Below are 20,422 nucleotides of genomic sequence, written 5' to 3' on the forward strand. Positions count from 1 at the left end.
ACCTTGTTGTCCAAGGAATCATTGTTACAAAAATAAGATGAATAGGATAATTCTATCATAAAAAGAAAAAGTTACATCATACATACAAAAACATTACCGATTAATTAGACACTCAAGGTTCAAATATACTATAGAAAAGACAGAGAGAATAAAATAAAAAGTTTTGTGATAAAAACAACAAAAAAAAATATATACAATGCTTTAAATAAAACTTCGTCCTTAGTTTGTGACAATAAATCAAAGCTACTCTATAAGTCTGTTAGTCAGTGTACTGTAGAAAAGTCAGAAATGTTGATGTGAAATACTCTTTTGGAATTTGCACATTGCCTAACTTAAATGCAGTGCATATCTTATTCAAAAAGATTTATTTTTTGCTGAAACACATTGACACCTAGAGTTATGTAGGGTCAGCTGAATTTGAGTTGCCGATTGTGTACACAGATTCCTCTGTGTTTCCTCATCTTATCTCAATATTTACTACTAGCTAGTAAAGCTGGAAAAACTTCAAACTTCCAAAAAATCTAAATTTGAAAAATTAAAATTTTGAATGTATAATGTATAAATCGTTTATATATAATTCAAAATTATAGCTTTTTTAACCAGTAGTAAATATAAGATAATATGAGGAAACACCGAGAAAACTATGTACACAATCGGCAACTCAAATTCAGTTGACCTTATGTAGCCTTTGTGTATCCATATGGATTATGATTGATAAGCTCAAAAATTTTTAAATAATTCGTCCCACTCAAATATTTTCTTAATAACAAAATGAATTGGGTACAACTTCTAGACATTCATTTTTGTTCATTCTAGAGTAACATAAATAAGAAACAAATCTAATAAGATAATGCTTTTTTGAAAACTTATAAAATCAGTACTTAGTAATGTTCATACGCTAGAATGAATCATTGTTTAAAGTGAAACTTTTTATAAGTAGGACAACAATTATTCCCAGGATAACAAGGTACAATATTATGATCTCTATAATGAAATCCAAAAGATGAAAGTATGTTCCTTTACTGTATCCTGTATTTACGCAATTTTGCAACAAATTTGTGTGCAATTTTGTTTCGACTTACAAATTGAGTTCTGGCAATCTAAAAGAGTTATTTATTGTTCGTTTTAGAGCTTTGATTTTATATATGTTGTCAATATATCTTATGTCTAATGGTAATATACTTTAAATATTCAGCTAAAAACTATTCATAATTTACGGTATCGTTCTTTTAAAAATAAAATGGAAGAAGACCTTTAAGCTAATCTGTTTATGTTAATTTAGCAAAAAAGGTAACATAATCTGTAACAAAATTATATACATATCTAATTCACAATTTTTAGACTATAAAAGTATAAGTAGATAACAAAACAAAAATATTAAAGAATCATGAATAAAATGTTAGAACAGAAGTTTGGTTGCCTCTGATGAGTAGGACTGGTGGCATTTGTCGCGTGATGATCTCCAGCCAGGCCATGTAGTACACAGGGGTCAGGTTTTGTCTCCTGGGCATGGGCAGTGTGACCACCACCAACTCTGCTGACTTGGAGTGCTCTCGCAGTAACTCTGCTGTTCTCAGGTGTCTGAATGTCTTCAGGCGGTTGGAATCTATGACCTGTTGACTGGTTGAGTGATCTGGGTATTCACGAACAATTGTCTCAAACTCCAATCTTGTTTCTTTAGAGGGACTAACTGTTATGTCAGGTATCATTATGACATCTGTCACATCGATCCTAAACTTATACAGCAAATTTACAAGATTCTTTTTATCTTCATCAATGCCAAACTCCTTGGTAGTAAGAGCAAAAACTCTAATCTTACATCCAGAAAATTGCTTTTTAGTTTTTAGAAGATGTGGTATGAGTAAGGTGAGGCCACCATCATCAAAAAGCCACCAAACATCAATGGTGCCAGTTTTGGAACCATTTCTGTACTTTTGAATATTGTCCAGTGTAGATTTAGAAAGTACATGACCATCTTTGTCTCTGTAAACAAAAGGATTGTGTTTATCTTTGGTATGTTCTTCTGAGTAAATTGTGTTTGAAAAGTTGACACCTCCAGGAAGCCTGAGTACAGCAACAGCAAGGTTAGCTTCAAATGCTTTCATTATTGTTTCATAGTATTCATTAGTGTTTGCAGGGTTAAATTTCATCTGATGATATCCCAACATAACTAAATTTGGCGCCAATTTTCCTAAGCCTGATAATGTAGCAATATTGTCAACTCCCTCTGAAAACCTTCTATTAAATGTTGAGATGTAAAATGCTTTGATGTCATGATCTTTCAGCCAGTCGTTGACAATCTCTTTAGCTTCTTTGGCTTCTTTTTTGCTAATATCGGTGATAACATTTGCACATACCAACAAAGAGGATTTCTTAGTAATTAGACTGGCAAAGTCTACCAGTGGTTGCCTATGTGCGGGATTACCTGTCAACAGTAAGATCTGGGGACGGTAGGTTTTAACATGTTCTTCTTTATCATTTAGATTCATAACACCATTGAGTGCAGTTACATATGACTGTGCATCTAGAGAACTTCCCCAGTTAGCTTCAGGTTTCAAATAAAAAGCAATACCATACAGAAAAGCAACTCCAACCAGAGTAGCAAGACCAAGAATCCAGTTTACCAGAATCATGACAGCTACACAGGCAAATGTACCAAGTAGTGATACCCATGGATTGTAGTATTTGAATGTAGGTCTCCAACCTGGAGAATTTGACATTGAACTATGAAAAGCTGAGAAATTCATCAATGCATAGGCCGCAAGGGTAAAGTTAGTGGTCAGATAACCAATTGTATTCAGTTCAGCTATCATCAAACAAGCAAATGCAATGACAAAAGTAAAGCCATAACCTCTGAATGGTTCATCATTTGGCCCATGACCTTTACCAAAGAATCCTATGTAAGGATATATTTTATCTTTGCCCACAGCTTGTAATACTCTAGGTGCTCCCTCAATGCCAGCCAATGCTGAAGAAAGTGTTGCCCCAAAACATCCAAAATAAACAAGATATCCAGTTGCTGAAAGGTATGTCATAACCTTTTGATCATGTGAAGATCCATATTCTGTACAATCCTTATGTACAAGAAAATCATACTGTTCTCTAACCATGTTTGCTTCCAGGGTACAATTTCCAACAGAAGGTAGATCAGGATACATGGTATTATTATATTCCTTGAGATACTCTTCTGGATTTCCACTAGCTTTTCTCAAGAAGTTAAAGCAGATAATCACAGCAAATGCCATGTAAGTGGCATAAGTTGTAAATATACCAATTAATGTACCTTTAGGAATTGCATCAGAAGGATCCTTAAGATCTCCAGACATGTTGGCCCCAGCTACTATACCAGTGACAGAGTTAAAGAAGACTGCAAATATGGTTAGAAAACTTTGCATTTGTCCCTCAAATTCAACATATTCACTGTTGATGTTATCTTTAACAGTATCAATACTCCAGCCAGTGTACCCACGAGCATGTCTTTTTTCATCATTCAAAAACAGAGAACTACCAGTGACAAAAGTTCCAGCAAACATGTCCAGTTGAGCTATAATTAAGAGAATTATCAATAGCTTTTGAACCCTTGTTATCCACTTCATACCTACAATGGCTAGAACAAATAAGGCTGCCATTGTGATGGCTCCTATTAATCTTTTATCATTAAGGTCATCATCTCTTGTAGAGCCAGGTAGAATTCCATTGTAGTCCTCGTTTAGATCTTTGAGAAAGTCAGTTAAACTTAAACAGAAACCCAGTGTCGTCATGGCAACAAATATAGAGTTACCTATTGCAAATAAGACCCCAATGGCTCCTCCAAATTCAGGTCCAAGTGCTCTGGAAATCATGTAGTACACACCTCCACTAGCAATTCTGCCATTGGTAGCAACTGCAGACATTGAGAGTGTTGTGGTGATTGTGATTAAATTACATAAAGTAATAACAACTAATCCTTGGATGAGTCCACTCTGACCCATAACCCAGGGCAAGCGAAGAAACAGCATGACTCCCCAAATACTTAGCAGAACTCTGATCAAGACTCCATTGATCCAACCAAGTTTAAGTGCCTCAGCGACTGGCCTGTCTTTAGCAGCAGCATCTTCCGCATCATTGTCAACATTCTTCTTGCCTGTTATGAGCTCATCTAGAGTTGGTCTGGCCTCCAGGTGTATCTGGCTGAGTCTACGGTAGTTTGTTTCAGAAGGTAAAACCTTAAATATAGAAATATGTCTAATTTACAAAATTACAATTTAATTTTTTCAGAGATAACCAGAGGTTAAATATACTATTAGGGTGGTATAATTACATAATAAATATTGAATTCTTCTTTAAAGCTATAATAAAGAATATGTAGTATTTCAAAACCAAAAGAACATTTTATTTTAAAATAGAAAAAACGTTATAAACATTCCTTAGTCTTTAAACAAGGATTGTTGGCATGGTAAAAAATTGCATAGTGATTACATGTATTATTATCAAGTTTTTAGTATCTTTCAGACTTTAAGCATATTTATAGAGTAGCTGAAGAAGTTACAAAATAGATATAGAATACGTGGATATTTGGAGTGATTCTTACATACCCTGATTAAAAGTTTCTCCTAGCTGGCTAATATAAAAACAACAACAAACCCACCCGCCTTATGCTTTCACCAAATCCCCTCCCCTGACCATGGATTAAGGTATTGATCAATAACTGAGAACCATATTAGTAACCCAAATTGACATCAAAAATATTCATTAGTAACAATTGTTTATTTCTTGTTTGTTTTAAGTTAATGACCAAATAAATAAAATTATTACCTGTATTGTAGTGTCAGCCAGGTTACCAGCATAGGTGGATGCCAGGCTACTTGTTTGGCTGATCTCATACGGGTAGACTTCCAGCCGCCGGAACTGGCTCTCGTCCTCAGGGTCAAAAACTGCATTGTCAGGCATTATTGCTTGATTAACTTGAAAAATCCGCAAATTTATATCAAACAAATTTAGACAAATTTTTAGATTTCCTAAGGTTCTAGCCTGTCATATATAAAATTTAGTAGTGCAACTATTTTACAATGTGCTTTGTCAGTAAATTTCATATTTCATATTTGCTGGCTTAACAAGTTTGGGAACTTTCTTGAATTTTGATGGTTTGTTAATTAAGTTGAAAATCCAAACGTTTCAACCACTAATTCTAATTAACAGAAGGGACTATTTTGTGCAGCATCGTTGGGAATGTACATTAATTTATCAGCCATTGTCTTATCCCTTTAGATCCCTGACTTATCATACCTAAAAATTATTTTTTTTACAGTTCAATGTATAACATTTTATTGTTGTTGCAGTGGTGCTTATAGAAAAAGAAAAAAAGTTTAAAATTTTAATGGAAATAGTATGATCAGGAGTCAAACATAAAGGACAACCCCCAATTTTTTGTTGATTGATAATTAACATATTGGGGTGCAGAGGGGACGGGAAATTCAACTCCATTATCCTATCCCAGCTTAATTGATAGTGTTTATAATTGGGTTCAAGGAGTTCCAATTAGGTAATACAAGAGGCCTGTTTAATAATTGTTTTTATATTTATAAAAACTAAATGAAATAAAATATTCAAGGTTAAGACAATAAAAGAAAATATGTAAATATCACAGAAAAATTTATTACTTTGAAGGATAGATAACAACTGAGCATCATCTTTGTAAACTTTGTGATAACTTGAACAAATAACAATTATCCTAATATGTCAGGTTATTTCAAGTTGATGGATTTATAGTAACGAGGTTAAAAGATATCCATTACATTTTTTTCGGGAATGTGCAATTGTTAATTTTAATTTGAGTTAAATTTTTAACAATTCAGAAATGCTTCACTAATCACATGAAATCGTCATTGGAATCACCATTCTACTTACTTGTTCCTAATTGTACCTGAATATTACAGGAATCTTAAGATTATTTTGTTATTTTGTTGAACGGACAAAAAAGCAATTTTACTACAGTTATCAAACTTTTCCCTCCCCCCCTATCTATATATCTCATATTTGTTGACCCCCCCCCCCCTTTCAAGATAAACTGCTTGGAGTTGGAAGTCCTTGAATCATAATCTGCTTGTTAAAATGAAATAAGAAAGAGAACACTTGTAGAAACTTTACGCATCTATAAAGTGACCTTAGAAAAAAAGATAATGAAGACTTTAGCTTGTGTCAATACAGCCAACAAAATCCGCGTAAAAATTAAGGAAAAAAGTATGTCCACGCATTACAGACAAATTTAATAATCTTTGTACATCAAAACATTTGAATACCTATTTTAGTCTAAAGTCTATTTTTATAACTCTAATAAATTTGAATTTTGTATCTGATTTAGTTTTAGCTAAATTGTCTCTTTAAACATTAAGTATTTTTTGATTAAACTTTTAACTATTCTGTTTGAATACAACATCTTAGAATTGCGAGCATCATTCAAGATAAGAAATTAATAAATAAGTTGTTTAAATTATTTTTTCATTAGTTGACAAATCTTTTATGATTTTTATGAAAAAATGTGATATTTACATATTTGTTACATCTGTAGTTAATTTTTGTTTAAATTTAACGATGTTAGATTTTTCTTCTATTAGGACATTACATTTTAGATGAGAGAGAATATCTAAAAAAAATTTTAACCTAAAACTTTTTAGCTGAATGAAAAAAAATAAACCCCATGACAATTTTTTATATGTACAAAATAATATTACAGTATTCAGGAAGATTTGTTACTTCTCAGAGCCACAAGAGTTTTATTTAATTGTATTATACCTGCCAGTAAATAACAAGTATTTAAACTATTAGAAGCTTTTAAAATCAAATGTGAATAATGGAGCTATTAAAATTTGAAATTTGGATTTTTTAAGCTGGAAAATTGTTCTGGTTATAACACTTTTTGCATATAACAAACTGTATTCCTTTCAGATCAAAATGGGGGAGGCAAATGGAGGGTTCTTAGATGGAGAAGAGAAATCTTCCAACACACTTGGTGTCTTTCCTAGTCTTGGCATTGTTCAGGAGCAGCATGGGGGTGATCTGTCAGGGCATACCATCCAGGTACTGCCATCAGAGTCTAACTACAGGCGTCTCAGTCAAATGCATCACCAACCAAGACCAACAATTGATGAGCTCTTGGCAGGCAGAAGAAAAACAATGGATGAAGAAGGTACTTCAGTAGTTAAAACTGCTGGAGAGGCTCTGAAGCTTGGTTGGATTAATGGAGTCTTGATAAGAGTTTTGCTGAGTATCTGGGGAACTATGTTGTTTCTCCGCTTGAACATCACTATGGGTCAAAGTGGTCTCATTGAGGGTCTGACCATCATCACTCTGTGCAATTTTGTCACAATCATCACTTCATTGTCTATGGCAGCTGTTGCAACTAATGGACATGTTGAGAGTGGAGGTGTGTACTACATGATTTCAAGAGCTCTTGGACCAGAGTTTGGTGGAGCTATTGGAATTCTTTTCTTCGTCGGCAACTCTCTATCTGCAGGACTAACAGCTCTTGGTTTTTGTCTGAGTTTACAAGACTTCTTAATGGACATGGATGAAAACTTTCAGGGAATTTTACCTGGCTCAACAAGAACAGATTACAAGAATGATTTAAGATTAACTGGATCAGTAACTCTTGTCTTGCTGCTTATTCTGGCCATTGTTGGAATGAAGTGGATAACAAGAATTCAGAAAGTTCTGTTCATCATGCTGATTGTTGCCCAGCTTGACATTTTTGTTGGATCATTCTTTCCCATGGGAACACTATTCATCACAGATGGAGCAGAACGCCATGCAAAGGGTTTCACAGGGTGGAATATGGATACTTTAAGTGCTAACATATTTAGTGAATACACAGAGTATCAAGGTGTGCAACAAAGTTTTACTGCTGTATTTGCAGTGTTTATCAACTCTGTTCTTGGAATTGTAGCTGGAGCCAACATGTCTGGAGACTTAAAAGATCCATCATATGCTATATCAGTTGGAACAATAACTGGTATCTTTATCACATATATTACCTATGCTGGTTTTGCTGTCATGATTTGTTTTACATTCCTAAGAAGAGCCAGTGGTAACATTGAAGAGTACCTATATGATAGTATGGTCAATGTAACAGGTACAAATAACATAACTCTGCCTGACATAGGAGACTGCTCAGCTGCTGCAAATGCTATCAGAGAACAAGTTGGTCTTTCAATTGACGGGTGTAATGGGTTATTTGGAAGTTCAGCAGATCAAAAAGCCATGACCTACATTTCAGCAACTGGATATCTTGTTTACATTGGTTGCTTTGGAGCTACTCTTTCATCATCTATTGCCTGCATTGAAGGAGCCCCAAGAGTTTTGCAAGCTGTTGGCAAAGACAAAATTTATCCCTACATACACTTCTTTGGTAAGGGCCGTGGATCTAATGATGAACCATTTAGAGGTTATATTTTTACCTTTATTATTGCCATTGGTGCTGTTATGATTGCGGACCTCAATCAGATTGGTTACCTCACCTCAAACTTCACAGTTGCTGCTTATGGCCTAATGAACTTCTCAGTGTTTCATAGCTCCATGTCCAAATCACCAGGTTGGAGACCTGCATTCAAGTATTACAGCCCCTGGGTGGCCCTAATTGGAGCTATAGCTTGTATGGTTCTTATTCTAATATTTAACTGGATCTATGGTGTGGTTACAATAGCATGTATGGCAATTCTGTATGCTATAACTGTTTATATTAAACCAGATGTTAACTGGGGCAGCTCCAAGGATGCCTTAACTTACATGTCTGCCTTGAACACTTCAATTGCACTGACAAACCAGAAAGATCATGTGAAAACATATAGACCACAAATCTTAGTTATGAGTGGCAACCCTGCTCATAGACAACCTCTGGTTGATTTCTCCAACCTTGTAACAATGAAAACATCTTTGTTAGTCTGTGGTAACATTACAGACCTTGACAATAAAGAAAGTCCTGAATTGAGAAAAGCCATCGAAGAATGGCTTATCAACCACAAGATTAAGGGTTTTTATGCCTCAGTTGCTGGCCAAAGTTTTAGTGAAAGCACCTCAAATCTACTTAGCTTAGCTGGATTGGGTAAACTGAGACCTAACATTATGATCATGGGATTCCATCAAATGAAAAACAATCCTGGCAGAACTAATGAATACTTTGAGGCTGTTGTCAATGCCTTTGAAGCCAAAGTAGCTGTTGGAATCCTAAGACTGCCAAGTGGAGCACACTTCTCTACAATTACAAATTCTATCAATGAAAAAGATGACTTCAAGGATGTTGTCAATGACATTGAGATGTTCCGATCCGGCAAGAAAACTGGAACAATTGATATTTGGTGGCTGTTTGATGATGGCGGCTTGACCATACTTATTCCATATCTCATCAAGAACAGAAAGCTGTATTCTGGCTGCAAACTTAGGTTATTTGCACTTACAAACAATGAGCAAAATCTTGATGAAGGTAAAAGAAGTCTTGTTACACTCTTGAAAAAGTTTAGAATAGACATTTCTGACATTGAAATGATCCCAGATATAACAAGACAACCAAAAGCTGAAACAATAGAGGAATTTGAAAGTATCTTGGAAGAAAATCCTGACAAATCTACAACAGATGAAATTAAAGAATTCAACTTGCAAAAGACCGTCAGACATCTGAGAACAGCTGAGCTGTTGAGAGACCACTCGAAGTCAGCAGAGTTGGTGGTGGTCACACTGCCCATGCCAAACAGACAAAACCTGAGTCCAGTGTACTACATGGCCTGGCTAGAGATCATCACTAGACAAATGCCACCCACCCTACTCATCAGAGGAAATCAAACTTCAGTTCTCACATTCTACTCATAAACATGTTAATTAAATTTTCACTTAATGTTTTTTCTATAAAAAAAAATTGTAAGAATATATCAAAACGATTAATATTCATCTGTAAATTACTTTATTGTTTTTCGTAGATTTTTTAAAATTTAAATTTGTCAATCATAATATTTATCTAAGATAAAGAAATATTTGTCTAATTGACGCTTTAAAAAAATTTTGTTATGTTTAAAAGTGACTTAAATATTATAGTTATCTTTTATGTACACAAAAATACATAGTTTATAAAAATATTAGTACAAAAATATGGGGTATAGTCCTTTCCATGACATCGCTCCATATGGGGCGATGATTTTAATTGATCGCCTCTTATGACAAGGGGCGATGTATTGGCTCCTTGAAAGGAGCGATTTAATAGCCCCTTATAACAAGAGGCGATGTTATGACTCCTTGAAAGGAGCGATTTGATAGCCCCTTGCCCTAAGAGGCGATTAAATGATCCTTTATCGCTCCTTTATCGCCCCTTCTAAAGAGGAGATGATATGTCCTCTTATCCCAAGGGGCTATTTAATTAAATATCGCCTCTTCATGGCCCCTTCACTATTATATATATCTTAGTCCCTTGATGGCCCCTACATCGCTCCTACATCGCCCCTTCATCGCTCCTCCATCGCTCCTTCTCCAAATTTATATTACATTGTACTTTGATGGCCCCTACATCGCCCCTCCATCGCTCCTACATCACCCCTTCATCGCTCCTTCTTCAAATTTATATTACATTGTACTTTGATGGCCCCTACATCGCCCCTCCATCGCTCCTACATCGCCCCTTCATCGCTCCTTCTTCAAATCTATATTACATTGTACTGTGATGGCCCCTACATCGCTCCTACATCGCTCCTTCATCGCTCCTACATCGCCCCTTCATCGCTCCTTCTCCAAATTTATATTACATTGCAACTTGATGGCCCCTACATCGCTCCTACATCGCTCCTCCATCGCCCCTTCATCGCTCCTTCTCCAAATTTATATAACATTGCAACTTGATGGCCCCTACATCGCTGCTACATCGCTCCTCCATCGCTCCTCCATCGCTCCTACATCGCCCCTTCATCGCTCCTTCCACAAATTTATATTACATTGTACTTTGATGGCCCCTACATCTCTCCTCCATCGCTCCTCCATCGCCCCATCGCCCCTTAATAGCCCCTTACCTTAATTTATATAAAAAAGCCCCTACATAGCCTCTCCATTGCCCCTTAATAGCTCCTTACCTTAATTTTTATAACATAGCCCCTACATAGCCTCTCCATCGCCCCTTAATAGCCCCTTATCTTAATTTATATAACAAAGCCCCTACATAGCCTCTCCATCGCCCCTAATAGCCCCTTACCTTTATTTATATAACAAAGCTCCTACATAGCCTCTCCATTGCCCCTTAATAGTCCCTTACCTTAATTTATATAACATAGCTCCTACATAGCCTCTCCATCGCCCCTTAAAAGCCCATTACCTTAATTTATATAACATAGCCCCTACATAGCCTCTCCATCGCCCCTTACCTTAATTTATAAAACATAGCCCCTACATAGCCTCTCCATCGCCCCTTAATAGCTCCTTACCTTAATTTATATAACATAGCCCCTACATAGCCTCTCCATCGCCCCTTAATAGCCCCTTACCTTAATTTATATAACATAGCCTCTACATAGCCTCTCCATCGCCCCTTAATAGCCCCTTACCTTAATTTATATAACATAGCCCTACATAGCCTCTCCATCGCCCCTTAATAGCCCCTTACCTTAATTTATATAGCATAGCCCCTACATAGCCTCTCCATCGCCCCTTAATAGCCTCTTACCTTAATTTATATAATCCTTACCTTAATATATATAACATAGCCCCTACATAGCCTCTCCATCGCCCCTAAATAGCCCCTTACCCTAATTTATATAACATAGCCCCTACATAGCCTCTCCATCGCCCCTTAATAGCTCCTTACCTTAATTTATATAACATAGCCCCTACATAGCCTCTCCATCGCCCCTTAATAGCCCCTTACCTTAATTTATATAACATAGCCCTACATAGCCTCTCCATCGCCCCTTAATAGCCCCTTACCTTAATTTATATAGCATAGCCCCTACATAGCCTCTCCATCGCCCCTTAATAGCCTCTTACCTTAATTTATATAATCCTTACCTTAATATATATAACATAGCCCCTACATAGCCTCTCCATCGCCCCTAAATAGCCCCTTACCCTAATTTATATAACATAGCCCCTACATAGCCTCTCCATCGCCCCTTAATAGCCCCTTACCTTAATTTATATAACATAGCCTCTACATAGCCTCTCCATCGCCCCTTAATAGCCCCTTACCTTAATTTATATAACATAGCCCTACATAGCCTCTCCATCGCCCCTTAATAGCCCCTTACCTTAATTTATATAGCATAGCCCCTACATAGCCTCTCCATCGCCCCTTAATAGCCTCTTACCTTAATTTATATAATCCTTACCTTAATATATATAACATAGCCCCTACATAGCCTCTCCATCGCCCCTGAATAGCCCCTTACCCTAATTTATATAACATAGCCCCTACATAGCCTCTCCATCGCCCCTTAATAGCTCCTTACCTTAATTTATATAACATAGCCCCTACATAGCCTCTCCATCGCCCCTTAATAGCCCCTTACCTTAATTTATATAACATAGCCTCTACATAGCCTCTCCATCGCCCCTTAATAGCCCCTTACCTTAATTTATATAACATAGCCCTACATAGCCTCTCCATCGCCCCTTAATAGCCCCTTACCTTAATTTATATAGCATAGCCCCTACATAGCCTCTCCATCGCCCCTTAATAGCCTCTTACCTTAATTTATATAATCCTTACCTTAATATATATAACATAGCCCCTACATAGCCTCTCCATCGCCCCTAAATAGCCCCTTACCCTAATTTATATAACATAGCCCCTACATAGCCTCTCCATCGCCCCTTAATAGCTCCTTACCTTAATTTATATAACATAGCCCCTACATAGCCTCTCCATCGCCCCTTAATAGCCCCTTACCTTAATATATATAACATAGCCCTACATAGCCTCTCCATCGCCCCTTAATAGCCCCTTACCTTAATTTATATAGCATAGCCCCTACATAGCCTCTCCATCGCCCCTTAATAGCCTCTTACCTTAATTTATATAATCCTTACCTTAATATATATAACATAGCCCCTACATAGCCTCTCCATCGCCCCTAAATAGCCCCTTACCCTAATTTATATAACATAGCCCCTACATAGCCTCTCCATCGCCCCTTAATAGCTCCTTACCTTAATTTATATAACATAGCCCCTACATAGCCTCTCCATCGCCCCTTAATAGCCCCTTACCTTAATTTATATAACATAGCCCTACATAGCCTCTCCATCGCCCCTTAATAGCCCCTTACCTTAATTTATATAGCATAGCCCCTACATAGCCTCTCCATCGCCCCTTAATAGCCTCTTACCTTAATTTATATAATCCTTACCTTAATATATATAACATAGCCCCTACATAGCCTCTCCATCGCCCCTAAATAGCCCCTTACCCTAATTTATATAACATAGCCCCTACATAGCCTCTCCATCGCCCCTTAATAGCCCCTTACCTTAATTTATATAACATAGCCTCTACATAGCCTCTCCATCGCCCCTTAATAGCCCCTTACCTTAATTTATATAACATAGCCCTACATAGCCTCTCCATCGCCCCTTAATAGCCCCTTACCTTAATTTATATAGCATAGCCCCTACATAGCCTCTCCATCGCCCCTTAATAGCCTCTTACCTTAATTTATATAATCCTTACCTTAATATATATAACATAGCCCCTACATAGCCTCTCCATCGCCCCTGAATAGCCCCTTACCCTAATTTATATAACATAGCCCCTACATAGCCTCTCCATCGCCCCTTAATAGCTCCTTACCTTAATTTATATAACATAGCCCCTACATAGCCTCTCCATCGCCCCTTAATAGCCCCTTACCTTAATTTATATAACATAGCCTCTACATAGCCTCTCCATCGCCCCTTAATAGCCCCTTACCTTAATTTATATAACATAGCCCTACATAGCCTCTCCATCGCCCCTTAATAGCCCCTTACCTTAATTTATATAGCATAGCCCCTACATAGCCTCTCCATCGCCCCTTAATAGCCTCTTACCTTAATTTATATAATCCTTACCTTAATATATATAACATAGCCCCTACATAGCCTCTCCATCGCCCCTAAATAGCCCCTTACCTTAATTTATATAACATAGCCCCTTCATAGCCTCTCCATCGCCCCTTAATAGCCTCTTACCTTAATTTATATAACATAGGCCCTACAAAGCATCTCCATCGCCCCTTAATAGCCCCTTACCTTAATTATATAACATAGCCCCTACATAGCCTCTCCATCGCCCCTTAATAGCCTCTTACCTTAATTTATATAACATAGCCCCTTCATAGCCTCTTCATCGCCCCTTACCTTAATTTATATAACATAGGCCCTTTATGGCTCCTGTACAGCCTCTGTAATTGTATTGCCCCTTCATTATAGAAGGTAGGGCATTAAGGTAAGGAAGGAATGTGACCCTCTACAGTTTTAAATTTAAGTTTTAAAAGGATGACAAGGATGACAACATTTATAAAAGCAAAGCTCTGAAACGGTAGAAAAAAGTTTAAAGGAAGCCTGCAAGAAATACCACGCTTTAACTGCTAAAAGACTGCCACAAGAAGACCCAATACCCCAAATTATAAGCCTTCAGCTTCAATAACAAAAAAGTTCTAGGCATTTCAAAATAGCATTTTATGTACAATGGAATTTTTGAAAGATTTCCAATGCTCATAAAAGAAAAAACAATATTAAATTACGTTGCCTAGACATAAAATTATAACCTTATCTTTGTCAGAAACTTAGATTGCCTGTAACTGATTACATTTTTACAATAAAAACACCACATTTCATAGTCAAAATCTATGAAAAAAAATCGATTTAAATTGCATTTTTAAACGAAAATCATAGCGGAAACAAAGGGGTAAACTAATACAAGCTTAGCTGTGATTGGTTGTTAAGCTGATTCAGCCTTCTGATTGGCTACAGTACATTCGGTACAACGCAAGTAAAACTTATTTTTTTTTAATGATTTTGACTATAAAAATGGGTATTTTTATTGTAAAAATATAATTAGTTACTGGAAACCTAAATTTATGACAAAAAAAATAAGCTTATAATTTTGTTTCTAGGCCACGTAGTTTAATTTTAAAGTTTTCAACATGAGCATTGCAATTCTTTCAAAATTTCCATTGTACATAAAATGTCATTTTAAAATGCCTAGAACTTTTTTGTTATAGAAGCTGAAGGCTTCAAATTTGGGGTATTTGGTCTACTTGTGGCAGTCTTTCAGCAGTTAAAGCGTGGTATTTCTTGCAGGCTTCCTTTAAACTTTTTTCTACCGTTTCAGAGCTTTGCTTTTATAAATGTTGTCATCCTTGTCATCCTTTTAAAACTTAAATTTAAAACTGTAGAGGGTCACATTCCTTCCTTACCTTAATGCCCTACCTTCTATAATGAAGGGGCAATACAATTACAGAGGCTGTACAGGAGCCATAAAGGGCCTATGTTATATAAATTAAGGTAAGGGGCGATGAAGAGGCTATGAAGGGGCTATGTTATATAAATTAAGGTAAGAGGCTATTAAGGGGCGATGGAGAGGCTATGTAGGGGCTATGTTATATAATTAAGGTAAGGGGCTATTAAGGGGCGATGGAGATGCTTTGTAGGGCCTATGTTATATAAATTAAGGTAAGAGGCTATTAAGGGGCGATGGAGAGGCTATGTAGGGGCTATGTTATATAAATTAGGGTAAGGGGCTATTTAGGGGCGATGGAGAGGCTATGTAGGGGCTATGTTATATATATTAAGGTAAGGATTATATAAATTAAGGTAAGAGGCTATTAAGGGGCGATGGAGAGGCTATGTAGGGGCTATGCTATATAAATTAAGGTAAGGGGCTATTAAGGGGCGATGGAGAGGCTATGTAGGGCTATGTTATATAAATTAAGGTAAGGGGCTATTAAGGGGCGATGGAGAGGCTATGTAGAGGCTATGTTATATAAATTAAGGTAAGGGGCTATTAAGGGGCAATGGAGAGGCTATGTAGGGGCTATGTTATATAAATTAAGGTAAGGAGCTATTAAGGGGCGATGGAGAGGCTATGTAGGGGCTATGTTATATAAATTAGGGTAAGGGGCTATTCAGGGGCGATGGAGAGGCTATGTAGGGGCTATGTTATATATATTAAGGTAAGGATTATATAAATTAAGGTAAGAGGCTATTAAGGGGCGATGGAGAGGCTATGTAGGGGCTATGCTATATAAATTAAGGTAAGGGGCTATTAAGGGGCGATGGAGAGGCTATGTAGGGCTATGTTATATAAATTAAGGTAAGGGGCTATTAAGGGGCGATGGAGAGGCTATGTAGAGGCTATGTTATATAAATTAAGGTAAGGGGCTATTAAGGGGCGATGGAGAGGCTATGTAGGGGCTATGTTATATAAATTAAGGTAAGGAGCTATTAAGGGGCGATGGAGAGGCTATGTAGGGGCTATGTTATATAAATTAGGGTAAGGGGCTATTCAGGGGCGATGGAGAGGCTATGTAGGGGCTATGTTATATATATTAAGGTAAGGATTATATAAATTAAGGTAAGAGGCTATTAAGGGGCGATGGAGAGGCTATGTAGGGGCTATGCTATATAAATTAAGGTAAGGGGCTATTAAGGGGCGATGGAGAGGCTATGTAGGGCTATGTTATATAAATTAAGGTAAGGGGCTATTAAGGGGCGATGGAGAGGCTATGTAGAGGCTATGTTATATAAATTAAGGTAAGGGGCTATTAAGGGGCGATGGAGAGGCTATGTAGGGGCTATGTTATATAAATTAGGGTAAGGGGCTATTTAGGGGCGATGGAGAGGCTATGTAGGGGCTATGTTATATATATTAAGGTAAGGATTATATAAATTAAGGTAAGAGGCTATTAAGGGGCGATGGAGAGGCTATGTAGGGGCTATGCTATATAAATTAAGGTAAGGGGCTATTAAGGGGCGATGGAGAGGCTATGTAGGGCTATGTTATATAAATTAAGGTAAGGGGCTATTAAGGGGCGATGGAGAGGCTATGTAGGGGCTATGTTATATAAATTAAGGTAAGGAGCTATTAAGGGGCGATGGAGAGGCTATGTAGGGGCTATGTTATATAAATTAGGGTAAGGGGCTATTTAGGGGCGATGGAGAGGCTATGTAGGGGCTATGTTATATATATTAAGGTAAGGATTATATAAATTAAGGTAAGAGGCTATTAAGGGGCGATGGAGAGGCTATGTAGGGGCTATGCTATATAAATTAAGGTAAGGGGCTATTAAGGGGCGATGGAGAGGCTATGTAGGGCTATGTTATATAAATTAAGGTAAGGGGCTATTAAGGGGCGATGGAGAGGCTATGTAGAGGCTATGTTATATAAATTAAGGTAAGGGGCTATTAAGGGGCGATGGAGAGGCTATGTAGGGGCTATGTTATATAAATTAAGGTAAGGAGCTATTAAGGGGCGATGGAGAGGCTATGTAGGGGCTATGTTATATAAATTAGGGTAAGGGGCTATTCAGGGGCGATGGAGAGGCTATGTAGGGGCTATGTTATATATATTAAGGTAAGGATTATATAAATTAAGGTAAGAGGCTATTAAGGGGCGATGGAGAGGCTATGTAGGGGCTATGCTATATAAATTAAGGTAAGGGGCTATTAAGGGGCGATGGAGAGGCTATGTAGGGCTATGTTATATAAATTAAGGTAAGGGGCTATTAAGGGGCGATGGAGAGGCTATGTAGAGGCTATGTTATATAAATTAAGGTAAGGGGCTATTAAGGGGCGATGGAGAGGCTATGTAGGGGCTATGTTATATAAATTAGGGTAAGGGGCTATTTAGGGGCGATGGAGAGGCTATGTAGGGGCTATGTTATATATATTAAGGTAAGGATTATATAAATTAAGGTAAGAGGCTATTAAGGGGCGATGGAGAGGCTATGTAGGGGCTATGCTATATAAATTAAGGTAAGGGGCTATTAAGGGGCGATGGAGAGGCTATGTTATATAAATTAAGGTAAGGGGCTATTAAGGGGCGATGGAGAGGCTATGTAGGGGCTATGTTATATAAATTAAGGTAAGGAGCTATTAAGGGGCGATGGAGAGGCTATGTAGGGGCTATGTTATATAAATTAGGGTAAGGGGCTATTCAGGGGCGATGGAGAGGCTATGTAGGGGCTATGTTATATATATTAAGGTAAGGATTATATAAATTAAGGTAAGAGGCTATTAAGGGGCGATGGAGAGGCTATGTAGGGGCTATGCTATATAAATTAAGGTAAGGGGCTATTAAGGGGCGATGGAGAGGCTATGTAGGGCTATGTTATATAAATTAAGGTAAGGGGCTATTAAGGGGCGATGGAGAGGCTATGTAGAGGCTATGTTATATAAATTAAGGTAAGGGGCTATTAAGGGGCGATGGAGAGGCTATGTAGGGGCTATGTTATATAAATTAGGGTAAGGGGCTATTTAGGGGCGATGGAGAGGCTATGTAGGGGCTATGTTATATATATTAAGGTAAGGATTATATAAATTAAGGTAAGAGGCTATTAAGGGGCGATGGAGAGGCTATGTAGGGGCTATGCTATATAAATTAAGGTAAGGGGCTATTAAGGGGCGATGGAGAGGCTATGTAGGGCTATGTTATATAAATTAAGGTAAGGGGCTATTAAGGGGCGATGGAGAGGCTATGTAGGGGCTATGTTATATAATTAAGGTAAGGGGCTATTAAGGGGCGATGGAGATGCTTTGTAGGGCCTATGTTATATAAATTAAGGTAAGAGGCTATTAAGGGGCGATGGAGAGGCTATGTAGGGGCTATGTTATATAAATTAGGGTAAGGGGCTATTTAGGGGCGATGGAGAGGCTATGTAGGGGCTATGTTATATATATTAAGGTAAGGATTATATAAATTAAGGTAAGAGGCTATTAAGGGGCGATGGAGAGGCTATGTAGGGGCTATGCTATATAAATTAAGGTAAGGGGCTATTAAGGGGCGATGGAGAGGCTATGTAGGGCTATGTTATATAAATTAAGGTAAGGGGCTATTAAGGGGCGATGGAGAGGCTATGTAGAGACTATGTTATATAAATTAAGGTAAGGGGCTATTAAGGGGCGATGGAGAGGCTATGTAGGGGCTATGTTATATAAATTAAGGTAAGGAGCTATTAAGGGGCGATGGAGAGGCTATGTAGGGGCTATGTTATATAAATAAAGGTAAGGGGCTATTAGGGGCGATGGAGAGGCTATGTAGGGGCTTTGTTATATAAATTAAGATAAGGGGCTATTAAGGGGCGATGGAGAGGCTATGTAGGGGCTATGTTATAAAAATTAAGGTAAGGAGCTATTAAGGGGCAATGGAGAGGCTATGTAGGGGCTTTTTTATATAAATTAAGGTAAGGGGCTATTAAGGGGCGATGGGGCGATGGAGGAGCGATGGAGGAGAGATGTAGGGGCCATCAAAGTACAATGTAATATAAATTTGTGGAAGGAGCGATGAAGGGGCGATGTAGGAGCGATGGAGGAGCGATGGAGGAGCGATGTAGGGGCCATCAAAGTACAATGTAATATAAATTTCAAGAAGGAGAGATGAAGGAGCGATGTAGGGGCGATGTAGGAGCGATGAAGGGGCCATGGAGGAGCGATGTAGGGGCCATCAAAGTACAATGTAATATAAATTTCAAGAAGGAGAGATGAAGGAGCGATGTAGGGGCGATGGAGGAGCGATGTAGGGGCCATCAAAGTACAATGTAATATAAATTTCAAGAAGGAGAGATGAAGGAGCGATGTAGGGGCGATGTATGAGCGATGTAGGGGCGATGGAGGAGCGATGTAGGGGCCATCAAAGTACAATGTAATATAAAATTCAAGAATTAGAGATGAAGGAGCGATGTAGGGGCGATGTAGGGGCGATGTAGGGGCCATCAAAGTACAATTTAATATAAATTTCAAGAAGGAGAGATGAAGGAGCGATGTAGGGGCGATGAAGGAGCGATGAAGGGGCACTGGAGGTAAAGGACTATGGAGGGGCGATGGAGAGGCTATGAAGGAGCCATCATGGGGCTATAGTATAGCCTCTTATCATAAGAGGCGATATTAACGCCCCTTCAAAGGAGCTATTAAGAGGCCATGAAGGAGCTATAGCATAGCCTCTTATCATAAGAGGCGATATGAACGCTCCTTAAAAGGGGCTATCACATCGCTCCATATGATAAGAGGCTATGCTATAGCTCCTTGAAGGAGCTATAGAAAATCATCGCCCCATATGGAGCGATGTCATGGAAAGGACTATACCCAAAATATGTATTATTAAAATCTTAGCTTTTATATAAATAGGGTCCTGTCCGTAACTGATAGCTCTTTTCATTAGTTTAGACATTTCAAAATTGTCCTATCAATTTCAAAATTTGCATGCTGATTCCTATAACAGTTAGGT

General features: G+C 37.8%; 1 protein-coding gene and 1 pseudogene across 2 annotated transcripts; one reads left to right on the forward strand and one right to left on the reverse strand.

The window, feature by feature from the left end:
• Positions 1-926: 926 nt before the first annotated feature.
• LOC145314381 (bumetanide-sensitive sodium-(potassium)-chloride cotransporter-like) lies at positions 927-4,946 on the reverse strand. The gene is made up of 2 exons (XM_080154264.1): positions 4,795-4,946; positions 927-4,205 (listed from the first exon to the last, which is right to left on the reverse strand). Exons 1-2 carry the CDS (start codon positions 4,927-4,929, stop codon positions 1,386-1,388), a joined length of 2,955 nt encoding a protein of 984 aa, XP_080010390.1. The 5' UTR covers positions 4,930-4,946; the 3' UTR covers positions 927-1,385.
• Positions 4,947-6,895: 1,949 nt separating this feature from the next.
• LOC145314394 (solute carrier family 12 member 2 pseudogene) lies at positions 6,896-10,112 on the forward strand (annotated as a pseudogene). Its single transcript, XR_013877746.1, has one exon. The product of XR_013877746.1 is annotated as a solute carrier family 12 member 2 pseudogene (transcript).
• The last annotated feature ends 10,310 nt before the right edge of the window (positions 10,113-20,422 follow it).

This window comes from Acartia tonsa, chromosome 3, assembly GCF_053477335.1.
Source record: "Acartia tonsa isolate MP-2025a chromosome 3, ASM5347733v1, whole genome shotgun sequence".
Lineage (NCBI taxonomy): Eukaryota > Metazoa > Arthropoda > Copepoda > Calanoida > Acartiidae > Acartia > Acartia tonsa.

Excerpts from the sequence above, each read along its gene's own strand:
- LOC145314381 (XM_080154264.1), bottom strand. The coding sequence starts at position 4,929 with ATGCCTGACAATGCAGTTTTTGACCCTGAGGACGAGAGCCAGTTCCGG. Across the intron at positions 4,206-4,794 it reads TGGCTGACACTACAATACAG|GTTTTACCTTCTGAAACAAA; the intron begins GTAATAATTTTA and ends TCTATATTTAAG.